The 18,386-nt window shown below is 31.4% G+C and overlaps 2 protein-coding genes and 1 long non-coding RNA gene across 5 annotated transcripts in view; 1 reads left to right on the top strand and 2 right to left on the bottom strand.

Annotated features, from left to right (window-relative positions):
* Positions 1–6,726, bottom strand: part of LOC111420788 (sodium- and chloride-dependent GABA transporter 1-like) — a 53,988-nt gene extending 47,262 nt beyond the window's left edge. The window contains exon 1 of one of the 2 annotated variants that reach the window (XM_023053844.2): positions 6,649–6,726. The gene's annotated coding sequence lies outside the window, so the exon portion shown is untranslated. Of the gene's footprint in view, positions 1–5,962; positions 6,063–6,648 lie in introns of those variants that run through there. The other variant, XM_023053837.2, reaches the window with a different exon arrangement.
* On the top strand, positions 1,106–11,338 carry LOC111420856 (uncharacterized). 2 transcript variants are annotated; one of them, XR_011639789.1, is made up of 5 exons: positions 1,106–1,513; positions 10,215–10,344; positions 10,402–10,526; positions 10,593–10,851; positions 10,941–11,338. It is a non-coding gene; the product is annotated as an uncharacterized lncRNA (long non-coding RNA). The 2 variants fall into 2 exon arrangements; XR_002707135.2 differs by lacking the exon at positions 10,215–10,344.
* LOC111420846 (uncharacterized) lies at positions 6,937–17,323 on the bottom strand. The gene is made up of 6 exons (XM_023053896.2): positions 16,975–17,323; positions 15,652–15,742; positions 11,931–12,931; positions 7,562–7,780; positions 7,268–7,486; positions 6,937–7,202 (listed from the first exon to the last, which is right to left on the bottom strand). The coding sequence occupies exons 1-6, from the start codon at positions 17,066–17,068 to the stop codon at positions 7,051–7,053; spliced, it is 1,776 nt and encodes a 591-aa protein (XP_022909664.2). The 5' UTR covers positions 17,069–17,323; the 3' UTR covers positions 6,937–7,050.
* Positions 17,324–18,386: the final 1,063 nt, after the last annotated feature.

Genomic DNA, 18,386 nt, shown 5'->3' with positions numbered 1-18,386 from the left:
AGTAGTACTGGTAGTTAGTGCATCAGAAAATGTGCATATTTTTCTCCATTCAATCTACCATCAATAAAAAAAGCTCCAATTCATATGTCACCTATAATCCACAATATACATTAACTATGCAAGGTCGTTGGTAATTCATTTCGAGTAACCAATGCGGATTTTCTACCGCCCAGTAATGCATATTGTGGCGATTTATCTGGACCTTATTGGTAAAACCGTCAGAAAATAGTACATTGAAGAAAAAGTCATATCAAATCGTAACTGTTGTTGGGAACCATTGCAAAAAGAAAATCGGTTTTGGAAATCATTGAAATCATGAAGCTGTTGATGTAAAGATATATCGTATGGATGAAATTTATGCTGACGTAAAATTCTCAGTACACTGCGTTGGAGAAGAAACCACAAGAAGTAACACGCGAAGAAATGTGTGGCTTATTACGAATAGCAGCTAAAACATGTATTGCATTATTATTATCCGCTATCTTCTGTCGGGAAATTGTTCCGCGAATAAATGTCTGGCAACGTTGACATTTCTGCCTGCTCCTCCATAAACAAATACCATTTCAATTTTTTCAACAATCGTATGTCTTTCTATACTTAATTAATAAAATGTATCTAATGAAATTGTTGTTACGGGAAATTTTACAGATGTGTGTACTAAAACAACTACCACCCGTTTTAGTAATTTCAAATCATGCTGGAGCATACTTGGAATTTTTATTATGCGTAATATTTATTACATAAAAAAATGTTTCGAATGGAAGTTTTTTTCTGAACCCATTGCTGTACAATACATTAACATTAATTGTAATTGTAGTAGAGAAAAACATTAAAATAGTTTCCGAACATTCTCTTAAAGTCTCTTGTGTTATACTGTAGTGTGCCATGGGAAAAAATAGTCAAAAAAAAATTTATTTGTAACATGAATCATAGTATTCATCAAACCATTTCATTTGATACCTCGCTCATGAAAATCGGAATGTAAATGACAGAGTTACAGCTTGGGGCGTTTTTTATCTGACACCCTGTATATCCATTAAAAAAACTTAATTAACAATTATTGAAAGACATAGATGGCGCTTCTAAAATGCAATGAATAAAGTCCCTAGATTTACAAAGTACCGTGGTTTGACGCCATTTTGGCTCGAAAGTCAAGCGGGAAATTTAAAACTATATCGTTCTATTGATAACATTACGCCAAATTTCCTTCCATTTTTTCTCGTGGTACTCTGAAGAATCTAGTTTTTCTTACTGTCATTTTTGCAACTCCATAGGCAACAAGACGGCAATATTTTTGTAAATAAGTGGTGAGAAGCAGTGACAAGTTGTCAAACCGCTATTTTGGCTTGAAAACAGGCGTCATGAACCGCAGTACTTTGTAAATTTAGGGACTTTAGCAATGAAAATTATACAAAATATTTTCCCCTTCGTATGATAAATGTTTTATCTGAAACTTTTTGCGATAAAATTTATGGTTTAAGTGCCTCGCCCGGTATATGTTTGGTATAAATGGGTATGTATTTGTATTTTTTTTATTCTGTAATATCTATAGAGGTTCAGTATAGTACAACTCAGCCTGTTACTTTTTGATTACTGACTGCTAACCAAAATCCCATATTGTATTCAATTTTCTTGTTGAGTCGATCGCTTGTCTCTAAATTGTTTAATAGTAGATCGTTCATGGTGCAAGTCTGAACACCCCTGCATTAAAGACATACATGAAAAGCAAAGAAATCCTGAGGTCACCGAAAGTAAACTAACAACAAGAAACAGACACATCTGTTAGAGTGAGGTATGAATTTAAATCAATTATACAAGAAATTGTGTTGGAACTAAAGACGAATATAACCCAACTGCAAGAATCCAAGAACTGAAGTTGAAGTAACAAAAGTGGGAAAGCAAAAAAAAGCAACTAACACCGTAAAGTCTCTAGAGGATAGTGAGCAACATGGAAACAAGATTGTAATAACAGGGGAAGAATCTACGGAACTAAAGGTATGGAAAACTTAATCGAAGAGTGAAATAAATATTAGTATAAATAAAAAATTCTAACGGTAGAGCTGGATGAATTCGAGGAAAAGATATCAGTCCTTAAAAACAAAAATAAGCTAAAGGGAAGCCATAATTTACATAGAAAGCTATCTAAAAGAGAAAAAGGTACAATACAGGCTGAAATCAGAAATATAGCCAAATGAAATAAAGAGAAAGGAAGAAATTAAAGATGGCTTTCACGAAAGTATTCATAAACGATGTTTATTATGAATGGCAAGAACACGAGGAAGGACTACTATCCGTGCAAAAAGTCAAGGCCCCTCACTTTAGAGATCGATATCTTCGTAACAGCTCGATGGAAAAAATTGCAGTAAAGTTTATTATAATCAGTGAACATTTCTGCGTATGACATGTTAATTTGAAAATTTTCGGGTCCGCGGTTTTTCTCTTATCACGAGTTAAGTGAAAGAAGTACCCGATTTTTGAGAGTGCTAGCAACTTTGTTTACTTTGCGATTTCTTTTCTCCAAAATTATTTGACGAAAAAATTTCAAATTTGAACTGGTGGTTAACCGATGTGTTCTTAATGTCGGGCATATTTTATTTTTTCGATATTCCATATAGTTTCGCGGACCTGGCGGATTTCAACGCGGTTTTTACCAAAATATGTCAAATAATGTCGGTTGTCGAATTCCGTTATCAGTTTTTCAAAATTAGGGCTCCCTAATTTTTTAATAGCGATTTAATGGAATTACAAATTAATGAGAAACAGAAATAAGCTATGCGGGGAGAGGAGGGTTCCGTCCAATCGGAACAGATGTTGCACACAGACAGTACGTCGCGCCTTTATCTTACCTACATAAAGAAATGAGGCGCGACGTCCTGTCTGGGACGCACCATCTGTTCCGATTGGACGGAACCCCCATCACCCCGCATGAATAAGCTTTCTGTTTCTCTTTAATTTATAATTCCATTAAATCGCTCTTAAAAAATTAGAGAGCTCAGTTTTTCTGAGTTGGGTTCTGTTTGAGAAAGCCCATTCAGTTTATACATGAGGGTTGGGTTGGAAACATCAATATACCAGACATAGTTTGATGAAAGTAGGTTTTCGTCAATAGAGAAAGAAAAATTGTTCGATTAGCGATTAAAAGTTCTCATCGATTCTATGTGGTAATAGAAATTTGTGCCTGTAATATAAAAATGTTATTGTGTCGAAAGTGATGAATGGGCGTCATAAATGCACCATTAAGGCTGTTTTGCAGAAAGAAATGGTTTTAAAATATCGTAATCGATTTTTGCTTTGCATTGATAGAAAGAACAGAAAACAACCTTTTGTTCCTACCAAATAAAGAGGTTGTATTAATGATATTGACCAAATAGAACCCACATTAGATAGCGCAAAGTGCAACTGGCTTGAATTTTAATTTTGAGGTGTATTTGATACACGGAGATGAGCTTTGTTTTTTGTCGTTGATTTTGTGGTGATTGTCAAAATGTTCGAAAAATCTGAGAGGTTCTAAAATATTATGCGTATACAGGGTGTGTCAAATGGCTGGAATATTGTCAATAACTTCGCCATTTATGTTTTTAAAGAAAAATGTTTCAAATACAAATTTCTTTATTAATCATGGCGCATTTTTTGGCGATATTTGCTTGTTTGTATTATTTTTTGTTTCGTTGCTATGGCAACCAACATTGTTATTTTAAATTGGATGCATATATTCTTTTTTGCATACTTTAATAGAGGATAAGTCCCTCTATGCGATGAACATATCAAATCATATAGTTGTATAAGAAAAAAATCGAAAAAAAAATGCGTTTTTTGAAAGTCTAAAATCAGCTAATTACAATCAATGTAGGCGCCGAAATAACGGCGTTGACCGCTTTAAATTTCAAAAAAATTACAGTTTCAACAATAATGAATAATTAATAATGTATGGTCATTGGTAACTGTCTTCGGCCATCAACTTTTTGGAAGGTTTTTAACACTTCCGGTGTTAAAATTTTTTTTAAAATTTTGGATACTGTGGATTGTGTAATTTGTGTATCCGGGTAAATATTATTGAACAGTGTACAAACCTCACTTTGAGTGCGTTTTCTATCACCTGCACAGTACCCATACATTATTAATATTTGGATTCTTTGTCGTTCGCTTAGTTGCGCCATATTTGTTTAAACTGTCAATTTTTTGACATTTAAAGCTGTCAACGGCGTTATTTTGGCTCCTACTTTGATTGTAATTTGCTGTAAAATTAAAAAAACCACTCCATATTGCTAGTTAAAAGAATTGACTTTTAGGGCTTTTCTTAAGTTCAACTTTGATACTATAATTTGAACACCCTGTATAGCATTTCGAAAAACCTTACTGATCCTTACTGATTTAATGGAATTACAAATTAATGAGAAACAGAAATAAGCTATGCGGGGAGAGGAGGGTTCCGTCCAATCGGAACAGATGTTACGCCCAGACAGTACGTCGCGCCTTTATCTTACCTACATAAAGAAATGAGGCGCGACGTGCTGTCTAGGACGCACCATCTGTTCCGATTGGACGGAACCCCCGTCACCCCGCAGAAATAGCTTTCTGTTTCTCTTTAATTTATAATTCCATTAAATCGCTCTTAAAAAATTAGGGAGCTCTAATTTTGAAAAACTGATAACGGAATCCGACAACCGACATTATTTGACATATTTTGGTGAAATCCGCGTGGAAATCGAACCAGCTGTTTTCGACATAACGGCGTCTTACTAAACCGCGATATTCCGCGAAACTGTATGCAATATCGAAAAAATAAAATATGCCACTCATTAAGAACACATCAGGCTAATCTAAAGGTCCTCTAAAGTGAGGGGCCTTGACTTTTTGCACGGATAGTAGTGGAAATGGAAGAACATACAAGACAACTTGCAATGGAAAAGGATTTTGATGTAATAGATGAACAGATAAAATAAGAAATGGATAGGAAAATTCCCGGATAGAGGGTACATAAACGACAACGAAAGCAGAAAAATTGAGTGCGGGACTAGATGTACACGAAATGGTCCATATAGCCTGTTGAAATGTCAAAACCATGTACCAAATAAGTGAATCTAGAAGTACCACAAGAATACGAAAGATATAAAGTTAGTATACCCGGTATAAATGACACAAGATGGAATAGACGAGGAGAGACTACTCTAAACAACGACTACTCAGTTTTATGCTCTGGCAATTTGAAAAAAATACAACCACAACAGAGAGAATAAAGTTACTGTTATGGAGACTAGAGATACCATAAAATCTCTATTAGAATTAAACAAAAAACAATTAAAATGTTTACAACATTATATTGTAATTGCAGCTAACGATTAGTTTCTATGAATTTTCAAAAACTATAAATTCAATTTAAGTTTGTTAAAAGTGGAGATAAAAAAGTTTTCTCTCAAACAGTCAGGAATTAAGGAGCGAAATAATTTAAGGATATAAAGAATCGTTTGAGTTTATATTACACCAAATTTAAAGTTTCTAATTTATATGAATTTTTAACAATTATCGATTTAATTTAACGTTTGTTAAAAGTAAGGTTAAAAACATTTTTCTCTAGAATGTTTGGGATTTAATTAATGAGATTATTTGAGATTATAAGGAAACAATTAATTTATTGATTATTAATTTTATGTTTTTAGTTTTTGACTTAAAACAAGTCATCAAAATATTGGCGTTTAACTCGATTAAGTTGATTGAATACAAATTGAATACATTCTATGTTTTAAAATCGATTTAGGATTTTCATTTTAAGATATTTTCTGTGTAAAAATACATCAGGATGCTTGAAAGTTGAGCACTCTCGATACTATCTTCGAATATCTCAAGTTATTGAACAATAATAACCGTAAAATTCAAAAATTGTACTTAAAAACAGGAGTGATATAACTTTTCAAAGTACCAGTTTAGGCTAAATGTCTAAATAATTTGAGTTTAAACACTTTACCTTATTCTTTTGAAATAGATATGATTAAACATCCATGAAAAATATGTAGATCTACTTTAGTACACCAACACAACAACAATTAAGAACCGAGTGCAACATATAACAAACCATTTTATCTATATTCGCATCAATTGTATCCGAGATCGTCAATTAATAACAATCGAAGAGAAATTGATTTCAATTACTGCGTGGTTTCGCAAATTTGATGAACTAAAACAGCACCATAATCACCAATGAAGATGCACGTGCGTACATTAAAAATAAAAACAATAATATGTTATTGATATTGGAATTAATTTGGTTAATTAAGTTTATTTTTTGTGCAAAATATTCTAACGCTAATTAAAAAAAGATCGATAATTTTAAATTCAAAAAATGAATTAATTTTGATTTCTAAACATTAGGATGATGTAATTAGACCCGAACCAGTTCCATCCAGATATAAGTGCTTCATTCAAAGAAACCACCTAATATTACTTTAATCGTCCACAAAATGTACATAGTTATTACGAATTAAAACGATCTATCTATTTTTATCTAAGCCCTAAATAGCGGGATATTCTTAAATACGGCTTTGAATGGAGGTATCGATTGCCAAGTGCACTCGACAAGGTTGACTTGCTAATAACATTGTATTGAAAGCTTTTATTATAGATATAGAGAGTTGTTGTAGAAATTGTACTTACCTTAAAATATTTTGAATCATTTAATTCAAGTTACACTTAGACTCACAGCTCGTTGAAAACTAACTTGAACATATCGAAATGCACACGCATGTTAAAAATAACGTATCTTCAACCAACCCTGAGCGAGGTGACTCAATTTAAAGAGTTGTAACACGATGCACTAAATAGAAAAATAATTTATAATAAGAAAGGATGCAACACTGAAATTCAATTAGTTTTCAAACGAACTAAAGGTAGATTCTAGTACCTATTTGGAATGCCAAGTTAAAATGGGATTTAAGAAAACAGTTTAAAAAATAAATATTTTATTTCAAAGAAATAAATAACAATTGTATACGATTATCAACAAGAACACAAATTTCCACTAAAAACACAATTATCTTACAAAAAAGAATACATTTTTTATTCGAAGAAAAATTCTGGTCCAATCCAACTTCCGCAATTTGGGAAACTCGATGGGGGGCTTATAAAATTTCTTAACTCGCCCACTTTTAAAACCACATCTAATCCTTGAGACCAAATTTTCGTTCGTTCATCGCGTAACATCCAAAAACCTTAAGAAATATAAAGAAAAATTAGTAAAAATGTTGCTATTTATTAGTGTTATTATTAAGTTTACCTGGATTGTTAGCAATAAATCTCACAGCCACGATTCCAAATTTAGGCACACGAATTGTATCTTTTAATGGCGGGTTAATTAAATTACGAGAAAATAAATCTTCGTTTTCATCCATTGTTTTAAGAAGATCTAATGGTACAGGGTTTTGAAACTGTCGGGATCCGATTATGTAGAAATGATAACCATGTAAGTGGAAAATATATTCTGATGCATCAGCATCTAAAAAATTTAATTTAAACTTGATTAAAACAACCACAAACAAACATTTCTTTATTAGAGTTAATTATTACTTACTTTGATTGCTGATTATTAACTCCACCGTTGAATCCAAAGGAATATTTTCGATATAAGTGCATTCACACAGATGGGAATGTTTGCATTTTTCAGGTAAAAACAGCGTATTACATAAAGTACTTGCAGGAACGTCGTAAATTTGAGTTAAAAGTGGAGATGACGGGTAGATAAAAGTAATGTTGTTCACTGTATGGATCTTTCGATTCGCATCATCTTGTTCTATAAAAAAAGAATTAAAATGTTTACAACATTATATTGTAATTAATTTCTATGAATTTTCAAAAATTATAAATTCAATTTAAGTTTGTTAAAAGTGAAGTTAAAAAAAGTTCGTTTGAGTTTATATTACACCAAATTTAAAGTTTCCAAGGTGAACAGTTCAATTCATATGAATTTTTAATAATTATCGATTTAATTTAACGTTTGTTGAACTATAGAACAGTATGTATAAAGACGCCTAATAGGCATCATTCGAGTACTGGAGTAGCAAGGTGGAACAAAGTAGTTAAGCAAAGTGAGTTACAACGACCGCAATATAAACGTTTCTACCCTAAACCGTTTTATAAATTACCCAAGATAATTGCGTGTTTTAGGATTTATAAGGTTGTTTTATATGTATATCGTAAAAGTTCAACCTAACCCGTACAGCAACTAAACACTCAGAAACAAACTTTAATGCTTGCTTTTCTTTAGTCATCGATACCTTCGTTGTCTTTGGAGATAGCGAAATATTCAATACACCACTAGAAAGCCTGATCTTTCCTTCACCCTTAATTTTACAGCATACAGCTTCGTAAGGTGATGCAGGATGAGTCACGTTAATAATCTGTTAACTGATGTGTGTTAAACTCAGGGTAACGTAACAAAGTTTCTCTTCCTGGTGACACTGCGCCTAAATTATTAGGTATGTGGAAACGAAAATCCTTTGTTGCTTGTTGGGATATTAGTTTACTTATGAAAGTTTCATTAAATAAAGTATGTGGTATTTTATAAACAAAGGAACATTATGAGGTAGAACCCGAACAATCTTTCGAAAGTTTTTCAGTTTATGCATGAGGGTTGGGTTGGGAACGTCAACATACCAGACAGTTTGATGAAAGTAGGTTTTCGTCAATAAAGAAAGAAAAATTTTTCGATTAGCGATTAAAAGTTCTCATCGATTCTATGTGGTATTAGAAATTTGTGCCTGTAATATAAAAATGTTATTGTGTCGAAAGTGATTCAATGGGCGTCATAAATGCACCGATAAGGCTGTTTTGCAGAAAGAAATGGTTTTAAAATATCGTAATCGATTTTTGCTTTGCATTGATAGAAAGAACAGAAAATTTTCAATATGATTGACACTGCTTTAGCCTTTTGTCCTTACCAAATAAAGAGGTTGTATTGATGATATTGACCAAATAAAACCTACATTAGATAGCGCAAAGTGCAACTGGCTTGAATTTTAATTTTGAGGTGTATTTGATACACGGAGATGAGCTTTATTTTTCGTCGTTATTGATTTTGTGGTGATTGTCGAAATGTTCGAAAAATCTGAGAGGTTCTAAAATATTGTGCGTGTTGTACAGGGTGTGTCAAATGTCTGGAATATTGCCAATAACTTCGCCATTTGTGATTTTAAAGAAAAATGTTTCAAATACAAATTTCTTTAGTAGAGGTAAAGTAAGTTACTGGTTGTATATAATTTAAGTACGGAGCCAAATACTGTGATCATCAACTGTGGGGTGAATAAAAACCTCCTTTCCTAGTACCTTAGCTTTCGAATTTTTATTTTTAATTCTTCATCAGAGGAACGCTATTTTATTTGAAATAAAAGGAACAAATCAAACAAATTATACAATAAAAAACTTAACCTAACTTACAAATAGAGGTTGCAAGTCACAAAAATACAAAAACCCATAAGTGAAACAGGGGGCCAGACAATAAACGGCCCAAAAAACCACCGCAAAACCAAAAATCCAGCACGATGGCACAGGAACAATCAAATTCGAGAATAAAACCACAAACAACAATGACAATTAAAACCGAGAGCCATACCAACCCAACAAAAACGGCAAAAAGACAATTCCCCAACCACAAGGCGGGAAATTTGAAAACCAACCAAGGTCAAAACCAAACCTCACCGAAGGACGAATCGTCGAGAGGTGGGGGACGAGCAACATGTAACTTGACCAGATTGCAATAAATGTCGCTAACATTTTGCACATCAGTGCAAAAATTTACAGAATTAGGCTCATTTAAGATGTGGAGATATAAACATACTCAAAAACCGTGATGACTAGAAAAATTCTACGTGCACCATTGGATTCTACGTGAAAAAATCTATTAGAATCCGTTTTTACTTTTTCACTAAGTTTGCGGATAGTCGAGATACAGGAGATGTCTGAAAATCGTAAATTTCAAACACTCCCTGTATATCAAAAACGAAGAGGGCTATGAAAATTTGGTTTGCGCCATTGTAAGTTTCACAAAAAAGTAGCTCAGGTTCGCGAAAGCCGCAACTTTCTATCTTTCATAATAACCGAGATACCCTGCAAACCCATCGAAATTTGGACACCCTGTACATACAGACGTAAAAGATTAAAAAATTAAATTCGAATTCTTCACTTTCCTGCAACATGACATGTTGTCATCTAAGTTTTTTAATGCGCAGAATCCATCCTTCGTTCTTGTCTTCTTCGTGGTTGATTGATGTCGTTGGATGTCGTGTCGCAAATATGTAATGTAGTTGTTTATCTGTAGTCATCCGGATTCTTAACATGTTAATAATTTTATTAGTTCAAGTAAGTTTTTATAATGTTCCCTTTAAATGCTTTTTCAACGATATTTTCTTATTTCAGAATCTTTGTCAAATTTTTCCTTTTTTTTTTGCCTTGCTGAATATGACTTTTTCTTTTAACAAAAAATGCCGAATTGATGTGATCGTGAATTCAAATTTCGATAGGTGTTAGAGATTTTATTGACCGTAAGTTTAGATGTTTTTAATTTTATTTATAAAAAAAATATTTTAGTGTGATTTTCAAATATGTAGATTCTGCTGTTGATAGCTACTTATTAATAGCCGAAACCGGTGTTTTATAATAAAGAGCATGAAAGAAGTTTTTGGTTTATTGAAATTTTATTCGATGAGAGTGTGTTGTTGACTTGCAGCTTACATCTTATTGACGCTGTTGCAACTAATATGCAATTATACAGGATCATCCACGACGACCGTCCATTACCTAACTAACTATACAGGAACTATACAGGCTGCCCATTATGTATGGAATATAGTACATATATATATCTTGGTAAATATCAACTTCATAAAAAAAGCATTTTATACAATTTAATATTTTATTTCCCATAATAAGAAAGCATTCAATTGTTTTTGTTTCAGAAAACAAACGAGCAACGAATAATACTTGAAGTTTTTTAAATGGCAATGTATCCTTTCGTTAGGCTGATTTGATAGAAATTACTTTTCTCTTTACGATGACGTAAAATTTTTATACCCTTACATCAGAAATTTTTGAAAAAAATGTAAAAATTAATTTTATTTATAAAAAAATATTTTAGTGTGTATTAATAGCCGAAACCGGTACCGAGGTTATTTTATAACAAAGAGCAAGAAAGAAGTTTTTGTTTTATTGAAATTTTATTTCGACTATATCTTGCAACATGGATTTTACCAAACTCATCGAATAAGTCATATAAATTTCCTACTTGGGCTTGTATATCTTAAACAGTAGCGTCCGCAATTTTAGGCTAAAATCCGTCGAATAATGACTTATCACCATCAAAAAGCCCAACAGTTTTTTTGTAAAATTAAAAACTAGTGATACTAGTGTACAGTTTTATAACCACCTAATTTATCAAAAGAAATCAATATAAATTGACCCAATTTATGCAAGAAATAATACAACAAGTAAGTTTCTCATTATTTCCATTCCTAGAATCTACAGTTACTTTACGTCCAACATTGTAAATTGTCCTATACGTGTGCATTCATGTGCATGTACGTAAACATTATTAAAAACGCATTAGCAGTGACAGGGTTAAAAGTTGCACACTCTGCAGTTTATCAAAATTTTTATTTAAAAACTGAATAACCAATATTTTTGACTCGTCTTTTTGGTTCTATTAGAAAATGCTATAACATATAGAATGTTCCATTAGAAAAAAATTAAGATGATTCATTAACTAAAAATTATAAAAAAATTTTATGCTAAAATATTTGAATTAATAAAAACAAAATTCGTCTATTTTGACTTATGACGATATCTCGAACCGTTTTCAAATTAGTTAGAAGAAGAGTTACATTTGACGCGCACGGTATAGATTTTAAAACGCGATTCTTTTAAATTCGATAATGAACTTAAATTCTTACCTTCATTTTGGATTAAAATCGAACTGAAATCAAAAAACAATTTCTTATCAACCAATTTATCTTTCAAAACTCTTGGAATCTTCTTAACTGCATGAATATCCCCAATACAAACTCTTCCCAATTTCGAATCACAAACTCCCGTGTTAAATTCCCTCACAGTAGTCTCTGTTTCAATTTCTTCAATTACAGATTTATTTCGCTCGGAGTATCTAATAATTCCTTCACCACTAATTTTCGGAAAACACGTTGAATTAAATTTAATAAAATAATCCCCAAATTGTTGTTTAGCTTTTAGAATAAAGTCGATTCTTTCGCCTTTATTCAAGGTGACGCTTCGCACTTCATAAGGATTTGTTGGATTTCCATCGACGCTAATTACTTTTATCGGATGATTATTAATCGAGAAAGTGATCGGACACCCAGCGATTGTGGCCGAGTAACTTAACCGAAAACGATATCTATTTCCATAACTTACTGTAAAAATCGGCGGATCCGATTTCAATTTACCATTAACTAAAATATCGGTGGGCTGTTCAATTTGATAATCTAAATCGGAAACGAATCCGGGTAACCATTCAGAAATCATTATCGAATGGACTTTTTCATCGAAATCATAATACCGCTTATTAGGTTCTAATCTTGCTGGTTGTCGAACGATTAAAGCACCGTAAATTCCATTCGCAGCCAAAGCACCCGAATGGGCGCTATAAAAATGTGTTCCCGACGTTGAGGCTCTAAATTTATATTGAAAAGTTGTATAACTTGTTATCGGGCATTGAGTAATCATTGGAACCCCGTCCATAAAAGGAGATTCTTCTTGACTTTGGCCACGAAAATGTAGCGATAAACTTCTACCGGGAATTCTATTAGTTACGTCGATTAAAACGATATCATTCTGACAAACGTGTATTGCTGGTCCCGGTAATTGTTGATTTATAGTGTAGATGGTTTTTGAGCAACTTCGATCACATTCTGAGGAATTACTGCATTTTTCGCATTTGCTGAAAATATATGAAAAATAAATTAAATAAAAAAACAACGAATAATATCGATTAGTTTAACATGAAGACGTTAAAATATTCGTAAAATAATTCGTCAGTTATATTTTTCCCATAATCTGCAATTTGATTAGTTGAATAAATATGCAATTACTTACGTTAGATCAAAGCTAATATGTGGGTTTATTAATTAATAAGTTAAATAATACGTGCCTTCGTATGGTATGTAACAGTTTGTGGCTAGTAAATTGAAAATATAAATTAAGCTAAAGAGCATTTTAAAGCAAATTTAATTAAGCCATAAATAAATTCTTATTTTCCATTAGCTTCGGTATAATTATTTTTGAAGCCCAACTTTGCTTATTTAGTTGTTACAGTTTTGAAGTATAAAAAAAGTATAAAAATCATATCTTAAGAACGAATTGAGACATCACGATTAAACACAGAGTATTTTAAACCTAATTTAACGAATATTTAATGGTTTATATTATAGTGGAACGGATATCCGGTAACTATCCGGTATTTTATATTTTTTTAAATCCGGCCAGATACAGGATAGTTACCAAATCACAGGAATTAGTATCTGTTTTAGGTGTTGGACACTGCAGATAATAATCAAGTACAACCCCAATAGGACTTCTTTCATTGAATACAACTTTATTTATATCAGGTTTATCTTTAGCAACCTCATTGTAACAATCCCAATACGATATATAAAATCTCTTGTTGCAGTTTCGTCTAGTTTTCTTCTGTTCGCTTGTAATTCATCATCACATTAACAGAACTATCGCTATTATCAATTTCGATTATTAATAAAGTATCCTCTTCTTAATGCAAAAAGCCGTTTTGAAAAATTACTTTCAGTTCTTGAGAAATAAATTTCCACGGATTCAGTTTTAAAAATTCGTATAAAATCCAGATCTTGGAATATGAGTATGAAAATTTGCCAAAGTGTTAATAAGAGTGTCCTCTTTCCAATGAACCAACACGATTTGAAAAGTAACTTTTAGTTTTTGAGAAAACAATATTTGAAGTTTTGATAAAATTTTCGATACTGCAATTTTCATCGATAATTTTCAAAATTTGCTATAAAATTAATTTCTTGAAGGATCCTTGTGGAAATATCACCAATTATTAATTAAAGTATCCTCTTTTTAATGCAACAAGCTGTTTTGAAAAATCGCTTTTAATTTTTGCGAAATAAATGTTTGTAATGATCGACAATTTTTTCGAATTTTACAATTCTCGCCGATTAAGTTTTAAAATTTCACCAATTAAGTTTTAAAAATTCGTATAAAATCCATTTCTTGTAATATGAGTATGAAAATTTCCCAAAGTGTTAATAAGAGTGTCCTCTTTCCAACGAACCAACACGTTTTGAAAAATAACTTTTAGTTTTTGAGACAACAATAATTGAAGTTTTGATAACATTTAGGATATTGCAATTATCATTGATAATTTTCAAAATTCGTTATAAAATTAATTTCTTGAAGGATCCTTGTGGAAATATCACCAATTATTAATTAAAGTATCCTCTTTTCAATGCAATAAGCCGTTTTGAAAAATCACTTTTAGTTCTTCAGAAATAAATTTTTGAAATAATCGATAATTTTTTCGAATTTTGCAATTTTCGCCGACTAAGTTTTAAAAATTCGTATAAAATCCACTTCTTGGAATATGAGTATGAAAATTTCCCAAAGTGTTAATAAGCGTGTCCTCTCTCCAACGAACCAACACGTTTTAAAAAATAACTTTTAGTTTTTGAGAAAACAATATTTCAAGTTTTGATAAAATTTTCGATGTTGTAATTTTCATCGATAATTTTCAAAATTCGCTATAAAACTAATTTCTTGAAGGATCCTTATGGAAATATCACTAATTATTAATTAAAGTATCCTCTTTTTAATGCAAAAAGCCGTTTTGAAAAATCACTTTTAATTCTTGAGAAATAAAGTTTTGAAATAATCGACAATTTTTTCGAATTTTGCAATTATCGCCGATTAAATTTTAAAAATTCGTATAAAATCCATTTCTTGGAATATGAGTTTGAAAATTTCCCAAAGTGTTAATAAGCGTCCTCTTTCCAACGAACCAACACGTTTTTAAAAATAACGCTTAGTTTTTGAGAAAACCATTTTTTAGAGTTGCTTCGTAGTTAAATTAGCATTAAAAAAGTTCAATTTGTATCTTGGATCCAAATAAGTTGACTTATCTTATCAGCTTTCTTATTAATTTCATTTTTATTCAAATATCGCAATAATGTGGCAATGTAAGGTATCACTTCAGAAATATACCAGAAATTATAACCATAATGGTCCGGTATCCGGCTTTTCACAAAATCACTATCCATTCCATCACTAGTTTATATGTAAATCAGCTCTCATTTTCCATTAACATCGTTGTTCTGATTTTTTAAATCCAACTTGACGTTTTTTTATATTTTGCAAATAAATATTTAAAAAGTCGTATCTCCAGAACGAATTAATGTACAGTGTGTTAATTAATTATCGTACCCGACGTCATCATTCCAAGTATGCAACCAATAACGCGATTTGTGTATTGCAATATGAATACTGTGATATTGGTTGCATACTTGCAATGATGACGTCGGGTACGATAATTAATTAACACAGTGTATTTATAGTTAATTGTTATAATAAAAAGTAAAAATGGGAATAAATGAGGAATATGAGTGCATAAATATTAATTTAATAAATTGTTACCTTCCAGTCTTTTCTATGGCAAATTTGTATCTACATATCATCGGCCAGTCGAAATCTTTACACGGACGATCACAGCTTTCTGTAAAATTATCTGAAATGTGAAATAAGTTAAACTGTAATAAATTTCCTTTACTTTCTAGTACTAAGACTAAAAAACTATCAAACGTCAATTTGCTTTCGCCATTTAAATCTTTATTTAAATCGAAACTTTTACTGAAAATTCATCTCAAATTAGAAAGTTTCTTTTAATTGATTACATTAATATATTTGTACTTAAAAAGGTAGATGTCATTCAAAGATTTTTTTTAAGTGTGTCGATAGTTTCACTCTTCCTTATTTAAATTTTATTCAACAACAAAGATTTTTTTGTCCATGGATAGAAAGTGAAAATTTGGAGATGATAAAATGAGGTTCTTCCTCTTCTCACGTTGATTTCACTCCACCTCCAAAAACGGAACTGCCGAAGTTCTCTTTTAAAATCGGTTAAAGGTCATCTTAACTGTAAAAATTTCTTTTTTATTGTTCGAGTGCAGACGTGAGATGCAAACAATAAAGGTATTGTCTGTTGAATAAAGTGAAATTTAAATACCGTTGACCTTTTTTTATGATAACTTTTATATTATATGTATATAAATATAGTATATAAAAATAAGTTTTTAAACAATCTTCTATAATTAAATAAAAATGCATAGTAATTGGAAACGGACGTGGATGTTTGCTCGGTTCGCTTTCCACTTTCACTGTGTTTAACCTAGAGTCGTGAGTGCAGTGCCGTTTGCTTGCATTTTTTGAAGTGATCGACGCGATCGCAAACGAAGGCGTATAATTATTTTGTTGGAGACCGCAATTTTGAAAAGGAGAAAAGGTACCAACAACGCCCCGGTGAAAGCATGCACTTTCCAAATTCAATACTTGCATTACCGGTTTTAATAACATTTGTGTATTACGCATATCAAAAGAAAGACAGATGTTCCGTTCGATCTTCTTATGAAAGAGATTATGAAATTGAAAAAATCGTTTAACAAACAATTTTCATTCAATTCTCATTTGAATTGAAAGTGTATTGATATACTTATTGTTAGACAAAGAATTTTCACATTAACCAAAGTTCTTTAAACAAAAAAACCAAAGAAGGAAGGTATTAGTGAAAGTTTTGTGAAGTTATTCAACAGCTTCTCTATTACGTCAATGTTTTTGTTATGCGAACATTTTTTAATAGACCCATAAATTTTTATTACTTAACACTTTCAATTAAATAAAATTTATTTCACTTTTACATTACCTAAAATAAATTAATTAATCTAATAAAAAATGTGAACTTACCAGGTAATGGTGTGAAATATAATACAGTAACAACAGCAGCCACCATACACAATACAATAGAAACTCGAAGGACAACACTTTCCACAGCATACATTTTCAAAAAAAAATGTTCTAATTCTTAATTCTTCAATAAGAAACCCAACAACATATTAAGCCACAAATTTACACACTGAATCATAACTTTCGTATAGACACTTTTTGTTTCCGCTGACCTTTTAAAACACGTAAATCGAAGCACTTCCGTATTACAATTATTTTCTTCAACATACAAAGAACTAGAAGGTCTTTGTAAGAAATTATACGTAAGTGAGTAGATGCAGTCTCACTTACGTTTACGTATCAACGTCTTAACAGTCCCACTCTTAGTGTTACTCAAGTTCCCCACCAATTTTCTTTTGCTTAGAGAAAGTGAAATCATCCAGAAGCTCTATAAACTGAGTAAACTGATTAAAATTAACTAAAGTTGGTATATTTTACGGTGAATTTCTTATCGTAATGGATGTAAATAAGATTTGAAAAACATTAAAATATTAAGACGTTCTTGAGTTTCATGGTCGATTGACGACAATGTTATACGAAGACATTGTTGGATATTTCTTTAAAAGGAAAACGTCGTAATAAAACTTTATTTACGGCAGTTTTTAGTATTGGTAAAAATGATTATATCTTTGAAATTGCAAATATCCTATTTCTGCAGAGTAACTAATCAATGCTTTCTTCTTGCTTTGTCAATTGGTTATCAGTTACATTTGAAATTTCTTAAGAAATTTCTAAACTAAGAACTTTCTATTATTTATATTAAATTTCGAGATATAAAAATTAATGCTGTTACTCGCGCAATGTGAGTTTATGTAATCTTTTATATCTACTCAGAATAGGCTCCTGGTAGATGAATTAGGTCCATACAGCTACACCCCCTTTTCAAGATATCAGCATTTTGATACTACTATAATTATATACTATTTATGTACTAATTTTGTACTACATTAAAAATTTGTGTACTAATCATTTAGTATTTTTTTATACAGGCTGTCCCGTTAAGGGTACGGAGCGGTTGTATCTCGACAACAGTAAGGCCTATAGGTTTGGGGAAAAAATCCTTATAAGCAGAGCCCGGACAGTTTAGGAAAATTATCCTAAAACGCCTCCCACTGCAGTCTCAATATTCAATCGAAGCGTGCGAAGCTGTCAGATACGTCATACCTTATGTCACGAAATAAATTATAATTAATTTATTAATTATAAATTTAATAAAACCAAAAATGAATAATTCAGTGCGTATTTTTATATTATTTTTATTAATTCATTAATTAATGTTGCACTGCAAGTTCTTCGCTAAGGTACGTTCATCGCTCTTCGAAATTCAATTTTGAAGAGTAACTTAAAAGGTGTCAAAAGCGACAACAACGTAC

This window comes from Onthophagus taurus, chromosome 2 (assembly GCF_036711975.1).
Source record: "Onthophagus taurus isolate NC chromosome 2, IU_Otau_3.0, whole genome shotgun sequence".
Taxonomy (NCBI): Eukaryota; Metazoa; Arthropoda; class Insecta; order Coleoptera; family Scarabaeidae; genus Onthophagus; species Onthophagus taurus.
The sequence above is the reverse complement of the archived record's forward strand: the minus strand, read 5'-3'. Positions and strand labels throughout refer to the sequence as shown.